Genomic DNA, 22,328 nt, shown 5'->3' on the forward strand with positions numbered 1-22,328 from the left:
GTTTGACTTTCGACGGACATACTACATAATCCCCTTCAGTATCTATACTCTTTTGCCAGCGATGCATAAGGGCCGCAATGCTACTTTTAAGGAAGTCGTTTTTTCCACCGTTCAGAAAATCAACCACTGCATATTTGACGTCATCATCTGACCAAATGTAGATACCGGAAATGATCTTTTTTAGTTTTGGACATAATGAAGATCTAATGGATCCACACCACGTAATGTCCTGTTGGAACAGCACACCTGATTTTTGTCCCGTTTGCAGATTATCTACCACCAGAATACCACCAGCATTCCAGAAAACTGAGGAGATATGTAATGTATGGAAATGTACTCTTTCCAGTGAAACCCTAATTGTGCTGGTTATATATCTCTCTGCAACTCGCCGGTCAGCCATAACAATATCATGGACTTTATTGACCATTTCGGGGGTTGCAAGTGAGACAGTCCTTCAAGGACGGGTGTCATCCCTAAAGTTCTGCCTGTCACGCTTAAATTCCGCCACCCACCTTTTCACTGTAGCATATGAAGGGGCATCTTTCCCTAGCGTTGCTACCATATCAGTATTATGAAATGCTAGACCTTTTTTTATGCAAATATTGAATCACTGCTCTTTCAGCGTTTTTTTTTTTTTTTTTCATTTTTAAAAAGTCACTTGCCTTTTTTAATTTAGAGTGCTATATTTCCAACATAAACTAACCAAATGACACTGGTCTTCGGGTACACAGCCTTAAATAGTCAGGGAATAGTAGAGCTGAAAAAGGACATTCCTGTTTAACTTCTTCAATAGAAGGCTCACAACTTATCTCACCATTAACCGTCACAACGCCACACAGTTTATATAAAACATCTGGAATCGGACGTCACTACATACCCCTTACCATCTCACCATTAACCGTCACAACGCCACAGTTTATATAAAACATCTAGAATCGGACGTCACCATCATATCCCTTACCGTCTCACCATTTACTATCGTAATGTCATGCAGGTTGTACAAATATTTACTGTCAGCAAATGAGATTTACGACGAACTTTCACCACAATTTCCATCTCACAACTCTTTACTACAACTAGTAAGATCTTCAGGTAAGAAAAGCATTTACCGTCATAACACATACTAAATCAAATAAGTAAACCGTTTGTTGACAAAGGAGGATTCGAAAAGTAAAACCATATACAAACAAAAGAATGCGGTGTGGCAATATTGTCTGACAGTAAATAATACAATTAGGTTTTACTCAAAACGAATTCAACAAAAATAATATCACATGCTACGAGTGATGTACGAGACAACAGTCTACAAGCAATAATAATAATAATAATAATAATAAAAAACCCAATATCAACCAAAAATGTCAAACCAACCGTCTCAAAACAAAAATATTCCAATTCCGGGATGACAGAATAAGTGAATCAGTAGTGAAGAGTTTGATCAGTACCGAAGTGAGAATAAACTGTCATTAATCTTACGTTCATTTTATCCGATATAAGTATATAAGACATCAGGCATGCTGCCACGTGACCATTAAATTGACACGACTTTAATATCTAAATAACTGATGTTTTTGTCATAACAATATTAATACTGCTTTCCCCTATCTAACTGATGTTTATTTTGACAGCTTATCTACATTGCAGTTACTTATAAATATTGGAAACAAGACATGTCATTGTGTCCAAAGTGAGATGCCATTCGTCGCAGATCATAAGGAATATGCGTGGATATATTAAGGCTTAAAGTGTTAGTGTATCGTTTTATAAGATTTAAATAAGAAAGACATTAGCACCTAAATAAGAAAATGTCGAAAACCGCATGTAAATTGATTCACTACGACCGATGATATGGCCTGTCAATCATCCCAGTTTGCACCTGACTGGTAAAGCCAATCAGAGTGTAGCGGATATGTGTGTAGTGTAGTGCACATGAAATCGTGACGTCACAAGGTGAACACATTCAACATGGATGCCTACAGCGATAGTGGAAGCGATGGGACAGAAGACTCACAATCAGATTGCGACCTTCATATGGGATACTCTTCTTCTGATTTTGAAGTGGAGCATTCTGAAGGTATTCGACCTTATCGTTTTGAGCCAGAGCTAGGAAGTGACGACGATGAAGAAAGCGGCAATCCGCCATCGGCAATCGAGGACCGCTTGGGCTCAACCGAATGGTACGTAGACCTATATTAAGGCCCAATATAAGAATACCTTGATACTTACGGCCTTTTAATGGCCAAAGTATTTTTATTGAGCCTTAAAATTTTCGTTAAACGGAACCGTCAACTTTGCCTTCATGTATATTATAACATAACTTAACCAGGCAACATAAAACTATATCGCTGGACGAGTAATCTCGTCACTACGAACTTGGTCGGCTTGCCCATAAAGGATATGCGATGTTGTTAACCTAACATCTATACTGAGTATATATTTTTCCATCTATAAATTATCAGTTATTATTATATTAATTATTCTGTCAATAAGAATATATATAGGCCTGATCTCAATCTCTACAAAATATGTTATTGTGTACCAATGGTAATGTTGTTTGGTGAGTTTTGTAGGGAAAATATCCAGAGCATCTTGACAGAGGAAGTTGTATCTGCTCAAAAATAAATATTAAAATCCATCTACACCATTTGAAAACTACTAAATTCTGCTTGGAGCAAATAAGTTAACTAGGAAGTAAACACAGATTAGACTTCAGAGCAGCATGGAGAAGCTGCAAAACCACTTGGGACAAACACAGATTATGTTTTAGTGTTTTTTTGTTATATTTAATCCTTCACAAGGACAAATCAACTTTATTTCATATAAATATTCCTGTTGACAAAATATCCTTTGACTGATGTGATGAACACATGAAATAACACCTAGAATATCTAATAAAAAAAATAAGGGCAATCCAAAAAATCAGTATTTCTGGGAATTTATTTGGTTTTAGAGTAGAACTACTCTGTAACAAATATAACTTTCAATACCAAACAACTTTCAATAACAAATGCAATTTCCAATAACAATCTCTAACAATGCTTATGCGTTAAACATAATTCAGAATGACTATTTTACAGGTGCAAATGTGAAAACTGTCGAGAGATGCCAACAGTCCCTGAAAGTATTTGTTGCACTGAAATTGCACAGATCCAACACATCAAGAATGAGTTTCCACACCTGAACTGCATCACACAGCACCCTGGATTTCCTTCTGTTTGCCTAGATGTGTATGTGTTGCGTACAGCATATCAAGCCTTTAGACAGTACCATAATGGCAACATACCCGATGGTCCAGCGTAAGTAATAGCTATCCATTGAATGTTACATGTATATGATGTGAAATATCATACAGAGATTTGTGATTATCTGACAATTTGTTTGTTTTTCCCCTTATAAAACCTCATCTATTATTGGACTTTTGCAGTAAGAATACCAAACAAGTTCAAGTGCTGAGACTGAAAGACACCTGTGAATTATAATTTATTATAATTTATAATACCAAAATGAAAACATGACAATGCATCTGTATTTCTTGTTTATCTTTTTTCAGGCGAAACCGCTACACTGCCTACCGACAGTTTGTCCGATGGTGCTGGGGTTTTCTGGGGCGAAATGTACGAGTCCCACTTCCAGCATGTGCTGTAAATCTCATACGACAGACATTCCCGCCTGGTGATGGTGAAGAATTGAGGGGTTTCAATTATGGAGACTGAATGAAAAGTATGGTTTTGTGAATGACTAGTTTCAAGCGAAACGGGATTGGACTGATGACACAGCTTCTAGTTTTGAAGGCCGTTCAAAGGTGCTGCATAGTGCTGGAGGTGCATCCATCAGGACATCTTGTGTTTTAGTCATTCTGGTGTTTGTTGCCTTGTTGACTGTTATTTGTAGCAGCTCTTGAACGTAATCTGTCATTAAAAAAAGAAGACATTTCAATGGATTGTTGCCTTTAATTTATGTGTAGTGCCGGTCACTGCCGGTGTCATGCATAATATGTAGCCCCCGACCAAAATGTAATCGGATACTTTTTATTCCTACATAAAACATACCCCCATTGCTTAAAAGGTAACCCCCTACCCAAAATCTTCAATTTTATTTTTTTTCCCAAACTGAATAGTGAAGTTATGAAAAATGACCCAGGGGTTCCCACGATTTAGTATACTTACCGAAAGTTGGCTCCATTTTCACTTCACGGACTGTGTATTCTCCTTTCTTGTGTTTGGGATACACAATGTTGTAACAAGTGTTACCATCTTTGGTGACTGCTGGGTCCCTGCCTCCATTTTCATTGTAATGAAGGACACCGAGTAGAAGTCTGCAATATAAACAAGAAAATGCCGTCTGTATGGTGGGGATAGCGTCGGCATTGAGAACCTTCTTCTTGGGGGGAGTTTGACCCATGGATCGAAGAATGGCGTATTTCATAGGATATGACCCATCTTCGAAGTGTTTTTCACACAGAGCCGAGTACGTTGTTGGACCGTCCCACTTGTCTCTTTTCTTTTGTACAAAATTTGTCCACATCTTACACAGATCGGCATTAGTAGGGAATAAATGAAGGGCAAACCCATCGCCGTACTTTGTTGAACACCCGTATGCCACACACCTCTTACCTACACTTCGTTTCCTATTTTCGCTCATTGCGAAACCTCGTAAAGTCTCAACGTTGTCCTCGATTATCTGTTGTCCCCAATTAAACAAATTATACACCAGATCCACTGTCAAACACGAAATAAAATCATTCGGTCGCTTCAGTTGTATGTAAATAAATATGGCTGACTCGCGTACCCGCGGTATATGTGTTCACCTTGTGACGTCACAGATCTGTGTGTACTCAAAACGGGGTCAATGCCCAATCCGTACAGGTGTGTTTTTCAAACAACGTTAAATATCTCGATGAGTATTTATTTTTCAGAGTTCGTTCTTGCTGTAGCTATCTTATAATTTTAAAAGGATTTTAAATATATTAAAAAACAATAGCAGTGCACTATCTCTTTAAGCCAAACAAAATCACGTGAGTTGTTTCCAAATTCAAGATAACAACTTCAAGGTTATCACAAGGCTATTCTGTAAGGAAATACAACACTTTAAATAGTTCGATGATATACTGGTCTATCGATTGTTCATTTTATAGATAATCCACTACAAATGTAACAACAGGGGACACGCTACCTTTACAAGTATATTTGTAACATGGAACAGCGAGAAAGAATGTTTAAATTAGTAGCCAATGACAAAGTTTGTCACTCAAAGCGGCATCTTTCCTTGAGGGATTCTCGTCAAACTTCACACTTATAAAGCATCAAAATACACCAAAATCCCACGGTTGAGTTACAGAGTTGTTAGGTAAAGGTCACTGTTACTAATTCTAGGAAATCTTTGTCAGCTCTCTATTGGCTTCGTTCCATCTAGGATCAAACCGTTCTTACATGTGACTATGATATCTTGGACAAGATCATGTTTCAGGGTTGGTGGGTCAAGGTCAAGGTCGTTTTTAGAAAACCGTTGTCGGTGTTCGTCTTCAGGGATTTTCATGATAATTCACAAACTTTCTAATCATTCAGATGTCTTGAACAAATTTGGGTATCAAAGTTGTTGGGTATAGGTCAAGGTCATTACTAATTTTAGATACCGTCGTTAGCACTTAGCGGCTTCATTCCTTACCAGGATTTTGATAAAACCTCACACTTTAGACTGTATTGAATTATTACACATCGGTGATGAATCTGTATTGTCAGGTTGTCTTATTTACTTATTGTATTTTCCCATAAAATCAGTTAAATGCTAATTGTATAATTTTCTTTTTATTCTAAACTAACACCAAACACGCCATCTTTTTATAAAACCTTACAGTATATAGCTGGTGAGTCCTGGTAGGCTGTTTGGAGTGTAACATCACCTAATTCATTTATGACTTGCTCCCGGTGGCAACCGTCTGGATATGTACCAGGAAGTGAGTACCTGTATAAATAAATATTATAAGTCTTGCTCGGTGTTAACTCCACTGGAATGTACCAACCTGAAGATACATAAACATTCTTACGTTAATTTTCACCATGGACTTCCTTAATGATACACAGCACTTTGAAGAATAGCCACAAACGATGGAAATATATCCCACCTCAAAGAAAAATGCTATATTGTGATTTTTTACACAGAAAGATATTTTCTATATCTGACAGTCTTATTGGAAAGGATATGTTTATTCGTCAATTTTTATAAAGACCGGCAATGCCTTTCTTTTCATATGAAGCTACGATCGGCAAACGCTAATTAGTCAGGTGAATTGTAGAATATCGGATTAAAAAGGTTAGACGTTGGCTGTTAAAGAATATGCACTTGTTTCAATACTGTTTATACATACTCTCAGGTCTTCATAAGAATTTTAAAAAAAAATCATTTTCATCATAAAATGCATTTGATTGATCAATTTACAAGTATGAAAATTGAAAGTGATAAACAACAGGATAGTTTTGTGGTCAACGGTGCTCCGCTTTACACGTTTCAATTCATTATTGGGTTAATATAATCTTTCGTTCACTTTGGGGTGTGTTAGGTAAAAAGTGGGGATTTACCTATCTGGAAATAAGAGACGAGGAAATCTCACACCGGTAAAAAGCGGGGATTTACCTATCCGGGATAGGAGACAAGGAAATCTCACACCGATAAAAATCGGGGATTTACCTATCTGGGATAAGAGACAAGGACATCTCACACCGGTAAAAAGCGGGGATTTACCTGTCCGGGGTAAGAGACGAGGAAATCTCACGTCGGTAAAAAGCGGGGATTTACCTATCCGGGATAGGAGACAAGGAAATCTCACACCGGTAAAAAGCGGGGATTTACCTATCTGGGATAAGAGACGAGGAAATCTCACACCGGTAAAAAGCGGGGATTTACCTGTCCGGGATAAGAGACGAGGAAATCTCACATCGGTAAAAAGCGGGGATTTACCTGTCCGGTATAGGAGACGAGGAAATATCACATCGGCAAAAAGCGGGGATTTACCTGTCCGGGATAAGAGACAAGGAAATCTCACACCGGTAATAAGCAGGGATTTACTTATCTGGGATAAGAGACAAGGACTTCTCACACCGGTAAAAAGCGTGGATTTACCTGTCCAAGGTAAGAGACAAGGAAATCTCAAACCGGTTGAAAACGGGGATTTACCTATCCGGGATAAGAGACGAGGAAATCTCACACCAGTAAAAAGCGGGATTTTACCTATCCGGGATCAGAGAAAAGGAAATCTCACGTCGGTAAAACGTGGGAATTTACCTATCCAATATAAGACGAGGTTATCTCACACCAGTTAAAAGCGGGGATTTACCTGTTCAGGGTAAGAGACAAAGAAATCTCACGCCGGTCAATACATTTAAGATAGTCGAGGTTCATACTTTAAAAGTTAGACTTGGAATTAAACTACTATATATTAGACTTCGAAAAAAATCAACATCGAAACAAAAAAATCGAACTTCTGTATACTTCTGTGAAGGGGGCATGCATGCAATATAGTATATTATACAAGCCCCACTTCCCCAGATCAATGTTGTTTATCGTTGTTAGCTGCCCCTGTGGTAGGTACATCAATACAATATAAATGCATTACATATTATTTCATTTTAATTATATTATTGTTTGTTAATGGTAGAACATGTTTATAGGCACTCATTCAAGCTTGTCCCAAATCGTGATGTTCGGCACGTACTCAAAAGCAAAACATCCAAACTAGGAAGTAATTTGAAATTGTACCGCGTTGTTTGTGTTTCTCGGGTTACAGTAGGTCACTTCATTCACGATCGTTACTCTATTTATCTGTAGATTTCAATGTAGATACCTAAGGTAATATATTCCATGTCGTCATATCGATGTTATGGTTGTGCTCTCAATGTTCTAGAAATGCACTAGGATGTACAAATTGGATTTGCTATTTGAGCGTATTTCTTATACAGTAATTTAAGGGTTGTTTTTTGCTAGAATGAGAACAGTGTACGCCAGTCAGAATTACGACAGGAAACTTTTTTATGTGACATTTCCTGATGGCGTCATCAGTCATGTAATCTCGTGCACGCCCATACCATGTGTACTCAATGATTAGAAATACAATGAAATAACATCATAAATACTGAAATCCAACACTTGTCATAAATTGTCCAAGACCTGAATGACTTAATTCTCAAATACAATATCTACCATTATTTATCCGCCAACGCAAACTTCAGGACAAAGGGTACACCTACCCGTATACAGTACAGACAAAACGAGGAAATGACTGCACTGTGATAGTTTATCAAAGCCTATGTGTCAGTTATATCGATCTTAAGTTTTCTGTCCAGTGCATGACGCTGCTCCGACCAATGATAATAACGTAGACATTTCTGTTCTCTTTTTCTGTGAAACTTGTATTTAGAGTGAATGTTCCAGAATTGTGAGCTACTGTTAATTGAGATCACCTTCCCCACACACAATATATATTTGATACGTTTCCGTAAATAAGTCGTCATGCTTTCCCCACAAGAATCACAGACCATCACTTTGATTTTACCTTCATGTGTGTGAGCATTTCAAACCTTATCTATAATACTTCGTTTTTCCTCTTTTTGAACCTGCGATTATCACTTAATTGCTATAAATTCGTGGTCTTATTAAAAATATAGAGTTATTATAGAGTTAATTTTCTCCAAAATTATATTTACAGAGAGCTAATGTTGCCGTTGATAAGCAATTATTAGCCTACCCGTGCTAATGTCAATTTTCTCATGAAAGGGACCAAAGGAAGTAACGCTTTGCAAGCCTAAGGAAAGGAATCTATTCGTTTCTACAAGTAGAATAAAATGGGATACATATTTGAAAAAGATAAATTGGGCTGGATTGCCACACTCGAAACAACTAATAATTAATAATGATTTTAGAAGTTCTTGTTGGTACTCTCTTTATCCCATATTTTTAACAAAAAAGATATTTGTGGTAAATTTGTAAATCATGGGAAGGATACAGGAAATATGATAGATAATTTAATTTTTATCATGATTGATTTGCATATAGATAAAACAAAATTTCTTCTTAAACACCGTAACACCAATGGTTCTAACATGTTTCAAAATATATTGCTAACTCCCAATGGGAACATGCTCAGCTGAAATTTGATAGTGAATGAAAAATAAATAGGATAAAATCTATAAGAAGTTTCATACTGATAACTTTCGGTGACTTTATCTCTTGAATAGGTTGTTATTTAGATCCTCTAATTAAATATGAATCATTTTATTTTTTTAACAATTGGTTTTGTATTTATGATTTTGCACTTTTTCTGCCCATTTGTTTTCAAAATTATCTAAGATAAAATCTCAGCTCTAGTCAGGCATATCTCCCTACTTCTATATCTATCACTTTTCACTTTTGATTAACTTTTCTCTCACCCTTTCTTGATCATTTGAAAGTTTGTTTAAATGACGACGACGACAACAGCGATGATGATGATGACAAATGATGATGATGATGATGATGATGATGATGTCAATGTGTTATGAGAGGGATGATGAGGTATCTCAAAATAAACTTGAAGAACACGTAGATTTTAGTGTGTATACTATTTACCTATTTCTGTTTATTTGTTACGTGTTGATTTTACCAACGCGATGTTGTGAAATACTAACTATTCCGAGTAAACCTTGTGGAATGCCAAAATGTACATGTTATAACATATCTATAACGTCAATATGGCATTTCTAAGAATATGAAATTGAGAATAAAAAAAACGAAAAGAAAAGAAAAATAGTACATGGCATTTATTTTGGTCTGTTTCAGCCTTTCTCAAAGTGAATTCTACTCTTCTCTTCTACATATCCTACATATACATAAATTGAAACTTGCAATATGACTAATAGTACGATTCTCTTATTATTTTTGAAACTTAAAGGAAACTCTCACAGCTCAACACGATGTACGTAATGACCCGTTAGTAATTACGTTTATTGTTCTTACTGTGTCGCTGATATATGTATGAGAATGCACGTACATTGACACAAAGTTAAATGGTTATGCAACAGAGACGATTTAATTCATACCATGTCTCTTTTAAGCATGAATGTTTACATACGTAAAATAAATGCCATTAAATTGACGAAACTGCAACATGCTTATGTTTCTCCTCAAAACACTCCTCAGGGATAAAATGCATGAAAGTGTGGGAATCTAGGAGGTATGTCCGGAACGATATATTCAAGGGCATGTAAACGCAAATAAAAGGCATTTTCAGTGCTGGAAGTGCTATTAATTAGTTCGAAAGATCATTATTCAGAAAAGTGAATAAATTCCCAGACAGCGTGCACGTACACCTGTTCGTACCAGGATGTATCTTAATGTTTATATAAGATATTTCTGTTTATATGCCTTTATAATGGTAATATACTTTTTAATTAATGTAGGTGAAGTTTCCTCAATAATTCATGAAGTGACTACAGGAAAATTCTATTTGATATACTGATATGAATTAAATGACTTTCTTTTAAATACAGAAATGTCGGAACGTACGAAATTCATTGAACTATGAATTAAGTGGACTTCTGCATTCATATACTATGTGTATCAGCCAATAATGAATTAACTCACTTCATTTCTAGATTTTTTACCAATAGACTCCAGTGGCGATAGATCCCAATGATTTATTCGCATTAGTTACATATGAACACACTTGTGAATCATATGATGTCACAACTATACGAGTCATGAGCAATGAAATAGATCTTATACATGTTTTTTCCGCTTAGATACATTATCTTCAAACAAAATTGGACCACGTCAGTTTGAGAATCTATTTGTTTCGATTTCATACTATTGTTTCCGTTTCTTCTCGTATCGGGTTAAATCAGATAAAATTATCTATTTCTTTGTACGATACAAAAATGCACTCGTTGGATGCTAGTTGTTTGATGACATTGTTGCTCATTTGAGATTATATCATTATTTACTTAGCCTGACCAAGATTTGAATCGTGTCGTCGAAGAAGCATAGTACGCATACCCTTACGGAACACGTGGTATTATTCTTCTTGTATTATCCTTGTATATTGCACCTTTCAATTAGGATTCTCTAGACACAAACGCATTTGCTTTGTTATTTTAGATCAGATACGTTAATCTTAAACGAAATTAGTTCAAGATCTTACATCTTAAATACACAGTGAAAATTAATAATAAAAAAGACTGGGTACCTGGCACAGTTCCAGGTAACGGAATATATTGCTTCATGGTGGGTTTTTTTAAGTTACGTATTTGAAATAAATTCATGTAAAAGATATTGATAAGTTTTATATAACGTCGCACATGTTACTATTTACAGGAGTTTACTGGCAGAATTATAAAGTTTCATGTAGGGCGTACCAGTTCAGCCCTTGTTTTCTGTTATGAAAAGGAAATAGTGAATATTTAACACAGAAATGAAAATTTCATAACCATTTCTATTAAAACATGCAAATATCAAATTGCACCATTTTATATTTCCTTTTCACAAAATCTGTGTCCGCCTTTTAATATTACATGTTACACGTAAATAACATAGCAATCTGACATAAGCCCACGTAATATTTGTTATGGTGACTGTCCGCAGAGTCACTTGATGCTGTATACGCCCGTACTTTTGTGCATTGATACTAAATAGATTTTATCTGTGTATCATGTTCGGGTGACATGAGTGTATAACTTTTTATGGGCCAGAGTAGGTATCAGTATATACGCCCACACAGGACAAACTGGGTATGTCCCCGTACAGTCATACACCCATGCGCTTTACTAGACACAGATAACCGTGACCCATTTATTTATTTGTTATATATAGGCCAGGTATTTTCAGAATACTCAGGTAATTTTTTGTATTCGTGTATAATTATGAAACCGACATTCTGTGTATTATTGTGAAATAGTGCTTATTCTGTATCTACATGATTTATATTTGAATTAAAGGGAAATGAAATATAGACCTATTTTCTAGATATTTCATCATTTGAGTGTTATACTATACACAACGTTAAAGGGCTTCTTTAAATATGAATTCGTGTGATAAGCAAATTGATGTGTTTATCTGTTCAAATAACGTCCTTATTTTTTTTTTTCAAATAAGATCCTCATTTTATGATAACATATATCCTTATTTCCACCATTCAGTCGAATGTACAACGATAGATTTATCTTGTACCAATCACGCGTAACAAAACCTTGAACATTATCAGTGATTTTTGGCATTAAAAAACAAATTGTAATCACGGACAGATGTATGTAAACCTGGTAAAATACTAGCTACAATATACGGCTAGAGAGAAATTTTCTTTAGTCAGGGGTCCCGGGTCCCTATATTCAGATATATAATCACCTTTGTAACAAACAAATAAACAAATAACACTCTGTGAACCATTAATTAGCTTTATGTCAATAATAAACCGACATGGCGGACCATGTAGTCCATAAGCACAATACAGACATGAAGTTATACTGATAACAGTAAGCGTTTGCTTCTCAGCGCGTATTTATGGAAACATGAAAACATAATGGCAATCAATACAACAAACCGTTCATAAACTTAACAGAACTCACCACACAATGGCTGATAGCCGTTGACTAGTGCGAAATAAAAATGAAAGCGCATTGGTCAATATCATATATCAAAAACTACTCGCTGACACACTACACTTACTTTAGTGTCTTGTTTCATGGATGATTTACAGAACATTTGTTTACATCAGCAGTTTGATGCATACATTCATCTTTATTCTGTTCACAAACATTTGTTTATGTCAGCATTTTGATGCATACATTCATCTTTATTCTGTTCAGAAACATATTTTCTTTCAAAATAGAACCTATGGGAACATTTATATCAATTTCTATCACAGATAAATGCTAGAGAATAGTACAATAACCTTGCTACCGGAAGATGTTTGACCTCCCCTTGTATAGGGGCGAGACACATACACACTCATCATAAATAAAACACCGACACATTCCATTCTCATTCGACCGTATCGTGACAGAACGGCAGAGTAAACAAAACCGTGACGTAAATCATTTTCTCGACAAGTACATTCTTTGTATACAAGATTAGATTTTCTTATTATCAATGAACAGGTCTACTTTTTCTAAATTTTATTTTGTTTCAAAAACCATATTGTTGTAACATCATTTAAAGTAAACTTTGTAGAAAGTGGTTGATGATAGCACACCATATCGGGTTATCATCTCGAAGCATCGATATATCTACAAAACACACAAGAATTGTTCTTGTTGCAACACAAGTTTATGCTATTATTTAGAATCTTCGTTTGAAAATATCATTTTTTATAGCCTTTAATTTTCAAAGTTTTGAGATGATAATCCACATGTTGGAATTATTTTCTACAAGTATGCTATTTAAAGATAAAATGCTATGTAAATAAACGTACTTCTGTATAACTTAATCATTTCCAACTTTAATTTTTTTTCTTTACTTTTCAATATTTGCTTTTTCTTTGAACCTTAATCACAGTACTCTTATGTAAAAGTCTTCACTAAAAACTTCAAAGTTGATAAAAGAATTAAAGATACAACTTAAATACAGCTTCTACATATAAAGTGTTGTATGGTCAGCTGCCAACACATCAGTATGTGTAAACTATTTTTGCAGGGTATTTTCCTTGGTGAATTGTTGTTTACAACACTGTCCATAAATTGGTCTTCAAAGTGTTTTTACTTGTAAATATATCGACTCAACATACATTACATAAGAGTAAGACATATTCTTCTATTCTTCGACTACAAATAATGTTTAATAATATTCTATTTGTATAGACGTTAATAATATTCTATTTGTATAGACGTTAATAATATTCTATTTGTATAGACGTTAATAATATTCTATTTGTATAGACGTTAATAATATTCTATTTGTATAGACGTTAATAATATTCTATTTGTATAGACGTTAATAATATTCTATTTGTATAGACGTTAATAATATTCTATTTGTATAGACGTTAATAATATTCTATTTGTATAGACGTTAATAATATTCTATTTGTATACGTTGATAATATTCTATTTGTATAGACGTTGATAATATTCTATTTGTATAGACGTTAATAATATTCTATTTGTATAGACGTTAATAATATTCTATTTGTATAGACGTTAATAATATTCTATTTGTATAGACGTTAATAATATTCTATTTGTATAGACGTTAATAATATTCTATTTGTATAGACGTTAAACTTACAAATTTAATGTACTCTTACTTTTTATTTGGTGACCTGAAATATGTATACTATACACACGTGCACACAAAAAGTTACGGTTACAATAGGACCTGTTTAGGTATACTCTAAAAATAGAAACAAAGACCCGTTCTTTACCACACAATGCCCACATTTATGATTAACGGATTTCTTATTGATAAAACGAGACGTTTTGTGACGTCACTGACCTAACGTCACAATATTGTTGTATGACATCTTACGTTTCTCAGGACATGAAGTAGATAAATCATTTAAGTCATTTTCTAAAAATTGACACACAGAATTAGTAAATCCTTCTTTGGCACATTTTATAGTCCGAGAGGTGGGTGTGTAAGGCACGTGCGACCTTGGTGTGTAGTTGTCCAATGTGTTGTCGTGTACTCGTGTGTTAAGAACTGGTTTATCTGACTTTGTCACTACCCGAACGTTCAATTTACTGGTACTAGCTGGTGCCTTCTGTCTGTTGACCAACTCCTTAGTTTGAACTGAAATGGAAAAAAACAAAATTTCTAAGATGTACAAATCAAAATGTGTATAAAATAAATGTCCTCCCATAATTTGATTAGAATATCAGAACTATTAGATTTCCTGCAGCAAACGTATAACCCTAGTTTTAAGTATATGATTCATGAAAAAAATATCACAAATGTGAAAGATGATATGTTTTCTTTCTTTGATTTATAACTTTACAAATACCAGTCATAATGCTAAAACTTACATATTTCGGACACAGCATTGAGATAAGTAGCAATCTTGGTGTGCCCAGCGTTCTTTGCCAAATCTACTGCAGTCTGGCCTTTGTTGTTACGTAACCGTATATCGGCTCCACCCTCGACCAGCAATTGTACAACAGTAGAGAACCCTCGGTAAGCTGCCAGGTGACACGACGTGTTACCAGCACTTGTCTTTGAATTCACGTCACAGTCCAGCTTCAACAGGATTCTGTAAAGAGGATAAAATAAATGGTTAAAAAGTCATTTCAGCCATTTTTAAAAAATATGGTATTTTTATTTTTATGTCATACTGAATTTGAACTATATAGTAATGACGTTGTTTCAATCTAAAACGCTTTGCGGCACCTACACTCTCGAAATATCTATACTTGTAAACAGCCAGTGATTAATTATATTCTATACAGCGGTAAATTATTACTGGTATGTACAAGTATATCGAATCACTACTGACGCACCTAATCAACCATAGATATTTTAAGTAAACGGCATTGACGTATTTAAGCTGAATTTGATAACGCGGCAGGCAAATAACACGAATAAAAAGGTTTGGAATGGACGATCCATCATGAACACATTACGTCAGGATATTGTACCGAGCAACCCAGAGAATTCTGTTACCCTTATAATGTAAACGGCACGTAATGCAAAAAACATGTTTACCTGAAGCAAAAACTTAAACAAGTACAGTTTAAGGTCTGGTTTTATTTATTTATCATTTTTTACTTAACATTAATGAAAGAGTGTAGTGTGTATACTATGGTTCTTGATTAAAAAATTATATTTTAAATGTTGTTGATGGTAAAACGAAGTGTAACCCATTTAGCTAATTGAATATACAATGTATATATATATATAAGACATGGATTGATATCTAGTTTTGTAAAACTTTGTATAAATTTCCTTTGATGCATGGATGAATGAATCTGACCAATCATGGTTTCGCTTACTTATAGAATACGATACGGGATGTATGTCAAACTCGCCCTTCCGCTTACTACATCCAGCAATTTTCCAGACTAATGGCCCCTTACACGGAAGGGATGAAACATATTACCAGGACAACATCGTTAATAACGTCACTCCATGACAGCAATGTGTCAGCCTTACCACCTGTCTTCCATGTCAAATTGTAGCGCTATGCCAGGATGGACTAAATATCCCACTATGTATCGATGCTCATTAGTATGCTGGCGTGTTGTACGAGGTTTATTGGTGTTTGAAGATAATGAGCTGAATTAATGATTATAATTAGTAATATTTGCGGTTTTCATGTTTATAAGATCTTTCATACCGACAGGATAACAAATGTGATGTTGTTGCAATTTTCGTTTACAGTCAGATGTTATATATAATATTATGAATTTATATTTTAATTCCATTTTAGATTTATGATCTAATAAGGGTTATTAAATACCAAACTAGAAAAAAAATGAAATGTTTCATAATTCTTTGATCAGACCTGATATGGAGAAAAATATTTGTTTCCCTATTCCACAAAGACGATGAACAGAGATGTAGATATATCATAATAATTGAAGTAAAATTGTCTAATTTGCAGATATTTAAGATAGGTATGCCTACGTCGTAGATTATGTTTTATTCTTTCCTTATAGATAGGTATTGTGTATCTTGTCGGTATCTTTGATGCAGGTTTTATTTTTTATTTGGAAGGTCAGTGAAAATTCCCATCCCCTTAGGAATCTAATTGAACCAAAATCCGAAATTCTGCCATAGAAATATGAACTAAAGCTAACATCCGTGGCGATGACAACTTTATCCCGGTATGTCTTCCTGTATTAAATATGACATATCCGAAACTTTCTAAATTTGTACCATTGAATTATAATCATTATTTTTATTTTTCAGTTTTACAACAATTGTGGAAGAAGCTATCTCAGTTTATATTAACCACTCTTGTTGTCCCGGATGGACGAGCCCGAGGAGGTCTTACTGTTGGAGGAAAACAGGGGAAACTCACATGGTCGGGCAGGTGCCAACATTTTTTTCACGTCCGCCTGATGATTCGAACACCAGGCACTTAGGCGATATGCAAGTTTGTTATCACCCGACCACTCGTTGTTATGATATCGTTAACTTATCAGGAAAATGTGGCGGAAAGCCATCTCCATGGATTTTCATATTTTATTGTTGACAAAATGAGCTATTAGCATCGTATAACCAATAACTTTTTGTTAACAATATACAAATAAAAATGCCAGAAATGAAAACGAATTTAGCATGAATTGGGTATAACGATGTGTTCCACTTTGTTACTCATTCTAATGTAATCTTAAATCATGAACTACTTCCATTTGAATGGTAATAAATACGTTATTCAACAGACAATCTTTAAAAACAGGTATCATTTCTTTATGTACATCAACTCGTGTCTCATTGCTTCATCTTTGCACTAAGGTTCTATTTGATAGTGTTATATTTTGTGTATAAAACACTTCATTATCTGCTTTTTCAATCATGTAGGTAAATTCTTGTTTCAGTTAGCGTACGAAGTAATGATTTTCACAGTGATAAACAGTAACTTAAAGAAAATTTTATAATTACCAATGATTGAATCTTCTGTCACAACAAAATTGTACTTACTGTATACATTAATGAAGAAAACTGTAATTTACGTGTTACTAGTATGTGGAGACATTTTAGCTTAGATTTTATAAAGTAATTGTTAAACCGCCCACTGTTTCCAGTACACATATCACACTCATTTTAGATAATTAACTTCAGTTAAGATATAACCTCGACAACCATATAGTAGTTCGTAACATTCACTTCTGTTTAGACGGATTCCCTTTTCACTATTAAAAAAAACTTATTGAAGTTTAGTAAAGTTTATAGCAAATCCCTTCTCGTCAGAGGGGGTAGGGTGGTACAGTGGAAACGCATTTGCCTTTCGCCTAGGAGTAAGGGTTCTATCTATTCTCCCGAGCGGACGTGGAAAGGTATAGGGGTCACCTGTCAGACCACGTCAGTATTCCCGGTCGAGTACCTGTTTCCTCCCAAATTAAGACCCGTTACGCGCTTCAACACGAGAGGTTAATATAAGATTTTATCTTGTTGTGTATATTGTAAGATAAATGCAAAATGTTTTCATTTATGTGCCCAAGTGCAAAACAAGTATACATAGAGGAAAAAATTATTTAACTAAAACAATGAGTAAATGATGAGTTTTATCTGAATATCGTTTTTTGTTTGTACTAATGATGATAAACTCATACAGTGGATTTTCTAACGTTATATACTATGGGTTTTTTTTATGAATATCTCTGCTGGAATTATATTGCTCTGCAGGGATATACTTTACTATTCTTAGTCAATATATTACCCGAAGATTTCAATGTAGATTAGCTAGTTACAAATTTAAGGTTAGTGTCATTTCTTACTTGATCAGGTTTGATATCCATAAAAGTCAAACACTAATAATCCACAAACAACATTTACATCAATTTTACAAATTAAGAGAACCTGTTAGTATCACGGCATTCTTACATTTAATATCATTCTTACCTTACGATTTGCGTGTGGTTATTATCGGATGCAGCAGAAAGGGGTGTGGCCCCCCACTCTGTCCGGGTACTGATATTGGCGCCCTGGAGAAGCAGCAATTGTAGTATATCCAAGAACCCAAGGCTACACGCCCAATACAGTGCAGTGCCGTCTCGGCGACACGTTTGAGCATCAATGTTCGGAAAAGTGCTCTGTTGTAGCATCTTCTTTGCTGTTTTCAAATCGCCATTCCTGATGGCATCGATCAGACAGATCGCCATATCGCTTAACGTGTAATGATGTACAGAATCATACAACTTAATACTTATTCGCTGGTTGCTTCGATTTGATTGGTCGATGAGAAGCCAACCACGTAATCTTGAACGAATATACACAGCGTAGAAATACCACTCTTCCGGATAAAGTGCAGCCGGACTAATTTGTTTACAGAGAATAGTGTTACTGCTTTATCGGACTGCTCCTTGTTGACAGTGTGCCATATGTCGCTAATTCTACATTATCCTGATATACAGCTGTTATTTGGAGGATTTCCCTGAGTGATTTGTTATTACCACTGGAAAGTAGGTCTATTTATAAACACTCAGTGGTATCCTATCCCCGTGATATTTTGTCATGGTTTATTTATTCATGACTATTGTAAAACTATGATGTTTTGGTGGTCTTAAGTCAGGAGTTAAGCAAGAAGTGAGATAATACAACACAAGGATAATTTCAGATCTACGTTTACATATCTACCAATGTCTCGGGCCAGTCAAGCGGTATTTACATAATAACCATTGTTATTCTCTGTTCCTGTCTTAGTGTCCAGATGCCAGGAATACTGACATGAGTGTACACTTAATCGGTCATAACATTAGACAAAGATACATGTAAATGTCCGACAATCGCGTGTGTATGTGCGTGTTTGTGGTTTGTGTGTGTGTGTTATTATAGACAGTTGGTGAGGCGTTAAGTCGACAATACTTTAAATATTCGTGGCACACTTACACACCACAACTATTTACACATTCGTTACCCCTGCTGCGTCATACACACAATCGATCAGTCATTGGCCAAACCAACTTCCTCTCTAGATTAGTTATGTTAATGTCCAAGAACTAGTACACTGAAACCAGCCTATCTGTTAATACATATATGATATCTACGCCCTATGCTCGTTAGTCACGAATGAAAATTAGTGAAATGTTTGTAGGGAAATGTATCGAACTTTTCAGTCGCTATATTCTGGGATTTCTTATCAATATTCATGATTTGGCCAAGGTGGTAGAGCAATTCATCTAGGAATATTGAAAAGAGTTCATAGTGAGAGTGAAGTCCACTGACCGAAACTGCATTGTAAAGGTCAATGTAATGGTTATTTCTAAATAATAATAAGAAAATGAAAAAAACATATTAATCATTTAATGTAGTTAGTGTTTTGTTGCCTCACCATTTTGTTTTTGAAATGATATGTTTCCAAACTTTAATCTGAAAACTCCTTCATGTCGATTTAGATCACCTTCACATCGTCTGAAGTTGATATTTTTTTTTACATTTTTATATATTAAAATATAATATAGAACCATATACAAATTTCATGGCTCGCCTTTTTATATATTAAATGCAGCTGGTCCATCGCCTTTTCCATGACCACAGAGTGATTGTGTAACATAAACTGGTTAAAATTTAATACGATCTATTGGGCACAAGGCTTTGGTATCATTATCTAACTACTATAGACAAGGGTTATTAATATTGACATCTCTTAGTAGGCATGGCTCGGGTATCATTGAGATGTCATGAAAATTAGTCGCAAGTATGACATGTCGTGTTAACATTTTCCAAATGTCTATTACCCAGAAGATAAAAAGTTCTTTCGACTTTCTAGACAACAATTTTTGCAAGTATTCTATGGCCCTGCCAATGCTATCCATCTCTACCATTCTTAAATTTACCCTTTTTCTTCTTCTTCTTCTTATTGTTATTAATAATCTAATAAACATTTATCACATCTCAACTGGTTCTAATTCATTGCTTGAAAATATAACAATTCAAACAGTGCGTACAGTTATGTTTGCTATAGTCTATTCAATGATCGTTCGAATGTACATCACTCTTTGGACGTGATGTTGGAGACATGTTCTATCTTTCTACCTTTTGACAAGTCTAAGGGGTTTCTCATGTAGAGTTGCCAAACCTGTTTTTCTCGATTTATTTTTTTATGTAATTTCTCAACCTTCTAAAGCGCCTAATCACTGGTTCCGGTAACATAACGCTTTTGAAAATGTACAATGTTATTAACTATCAGTCAAAGACACACTACGACGTCTGAAGTGGGAAATTGTATAATATAAAGGATGTGGCGGTTATCAGTCAAGTGTATTATTGTGATTATTTATCATGGCCTTTTGTGCTATCGATAATTTTTATCTATGATTCCTTATATCTCGGGTTCTACAGTCCCGCAAACATTGACCTTTGATTTGACATGGCCTTGTCAATAAAATTTCAGAAGTAGAACTGGTGCATGGATTGAGGAATAGAAGTGGGGACACTCCACGAGGAAATCATGATCAAGTTTATGGTTTTAATATCCTAATTTTTGTTGGACTCAAACTTTGTCGGATTCTATGGTCATGTCGCTCACCTGTTAATACGTTTCGATGAGTTCAGGACATATTAGCAGGGTATTAGCTGACTGTTTACAGAGTTACGACCAATGTAAATAAAACTGCCTTCGTCCTTGATGATTAATCCAGTTCGAAATTGAATAGAAATGACATGAGTGGTCTCTCTTTTAAGGACGCTTTGAAGTCATGTGATTCATTCAATACAAGAGATGAGTTATGCTGTAAAGGCTTTCATAGTTTTTTTATTTCCCATCGATTTCAATGTGAAGTACAATAATATGAATGCATTATGTTTAGTGTTCTGGCTTGTTGTGTATGGTAAAATGTGTAAGATAGCATATAACCTTAATTCTAGTGCCATGCAATTTAAAAAAGAAAGGTAGCATATAGCATTTATTCTAGCGCCAGGCAACGGCAAAAACGAAAGATAACATATGGCCTTAATTCTAGAGTTAGCCAAAGTGAAATATAAGATTAAAGCTCCTCAAAGCGAAACACCACGGGGACACGATTCTACACGTCACACCTTATAGAAATAATGTTCTAAGATCCTGTTACCATTTTTGTCAATATACAAAGCGAGAAGGACAACATATGTACTGAATTTCTTTTAGCATCATCTATCACGATGAAATATCACTTTCAGGACACAGTAACATGACAGTTACCCCGGTGACGTTATATAGACAACAGATTAACTAGTTCCTGCAACCAAATTATTTAATGTATCGAATTTAATTATATTTGGTTGTTCTGATCCGGGTATATAACCTATAATCCTTCTTACTTTGGCGAGCGATCAACACTAATGCCAACTGTATGGGGTCTTTGCTTGCACCACTAGTTAACGTTGCGTTCTTTTGTACGATGATGTACTGAGGAAAAGAAAGCAAAATACGTTCTTCGCCTTATCCATAGGGCGTTTTCATCTGCATAAATCATAAAGAATTAATTTTGTAAATGACAGTATTAAGTATTGTCATATCTCTAACGAATGATTATAATTTTGAAAAATAATAGATTAGGGAAAATATTAAATAGTGAATTTACAACTATAATTATAACCTAACTCATACCAAGTATAGCATTTGTAAACTGAACTTGATGACGACAAGCTGTCTGATATTTGGCCGACTTTCCTGGAAAGCGGATATGGTGTTTGTATGCAACGAAGTCACAACACAGTTGACGTGAAAATGT

General features: G+C 34.9%; 3 protein-coding genes across 3 annotated transcripts; 1 reads left to right on the forward strand and 2 right to left on the reverse strand.

The window, feature by feature from the left end:
• Window positions 1-1,798: 1,798 nt before the first annotated feature.
• On the forward strand, window positions 1,799-3,936 carry LOC132550450 (uncharacterized). The gene is made up of 3 exons (XM_060214521.1): window positions 1,799-2,177; window positions 3,078-3,296; window positions 3,551-3,936. The coding sequence occupies exons 1-3, from the start codon at window positions 1,966-1,968 to the stop codon at window positions 3,711-3,713; spliced, it is 594 nt and encodes a 197-aa protein (XP_060070504.1). The 5' UTR covers window positions 1,799-1,965; the 3' UTR covers window positions 3,714-3,936.
• LOC132550582 (uncharacterized) lies at window positions 2,836-4,641 on the reverse strand. The gene is made up of 2 exons (XM_060214676.1): window positions 4,167-4,641; window positions 2,836-3,908 (listed from the first exon to the last, which is right to left on the reverse strand). The coding sequence occupies exons 1-2, from the start codon at window positions 4,639-4,641 to the stop codon at window positions 3,745-3,747; spliced, it is 639 nt and encodes a 212-aa protein (XP_060070659.1). The 3' UTR covers window positions 2,836-3,744.
• A 9,494-nt stretch (window positions 4,642-14,135) lies between these two features.
• On the reverse strand, window positions 14,136-18,779 carry LOC132550824 (serine/threonine-protein phosphatase 6 regulatory ankyrin repeat subunit B-like). The gene is made up of 3 exons (XM_060214920.1): window positions 18,520-18,779; window positions 14,982-15,205; window positions 14,136-14,748 (listed from the first exon to the last, which is right to left on the reverse strand). The coding sequence occupies exons 1-3, from the start codon at window positions 18,777-18,779 to the stop codon at window positions 14,444-14,446; spliced, it is 789 nt and encodes a 262-aa protein (XP_060070903.1). The 3' UTR covers window positions 14,136-14,443.
• Between the last annotated feature and the right edge of the window lie 3,549 nt (window positions 18,780-22,328).

Source organism: Ylistrum balloti, unplaced genomic scaffold (genome assembly GCF_031769215.1).
Source record: "Ylistrum balloti isolate Yb309-2 unplaced genomic scaffold, AGI_CSIRO_Ybal_v1 Utg369624, whole genome shotgun sequence".
Lineage (NCBI taxonomy): Eukaryota > Metazoa > Mollusca > Bivalvia > Pectinida > Pectinidae > Ylistrum > Ylistrum balloti.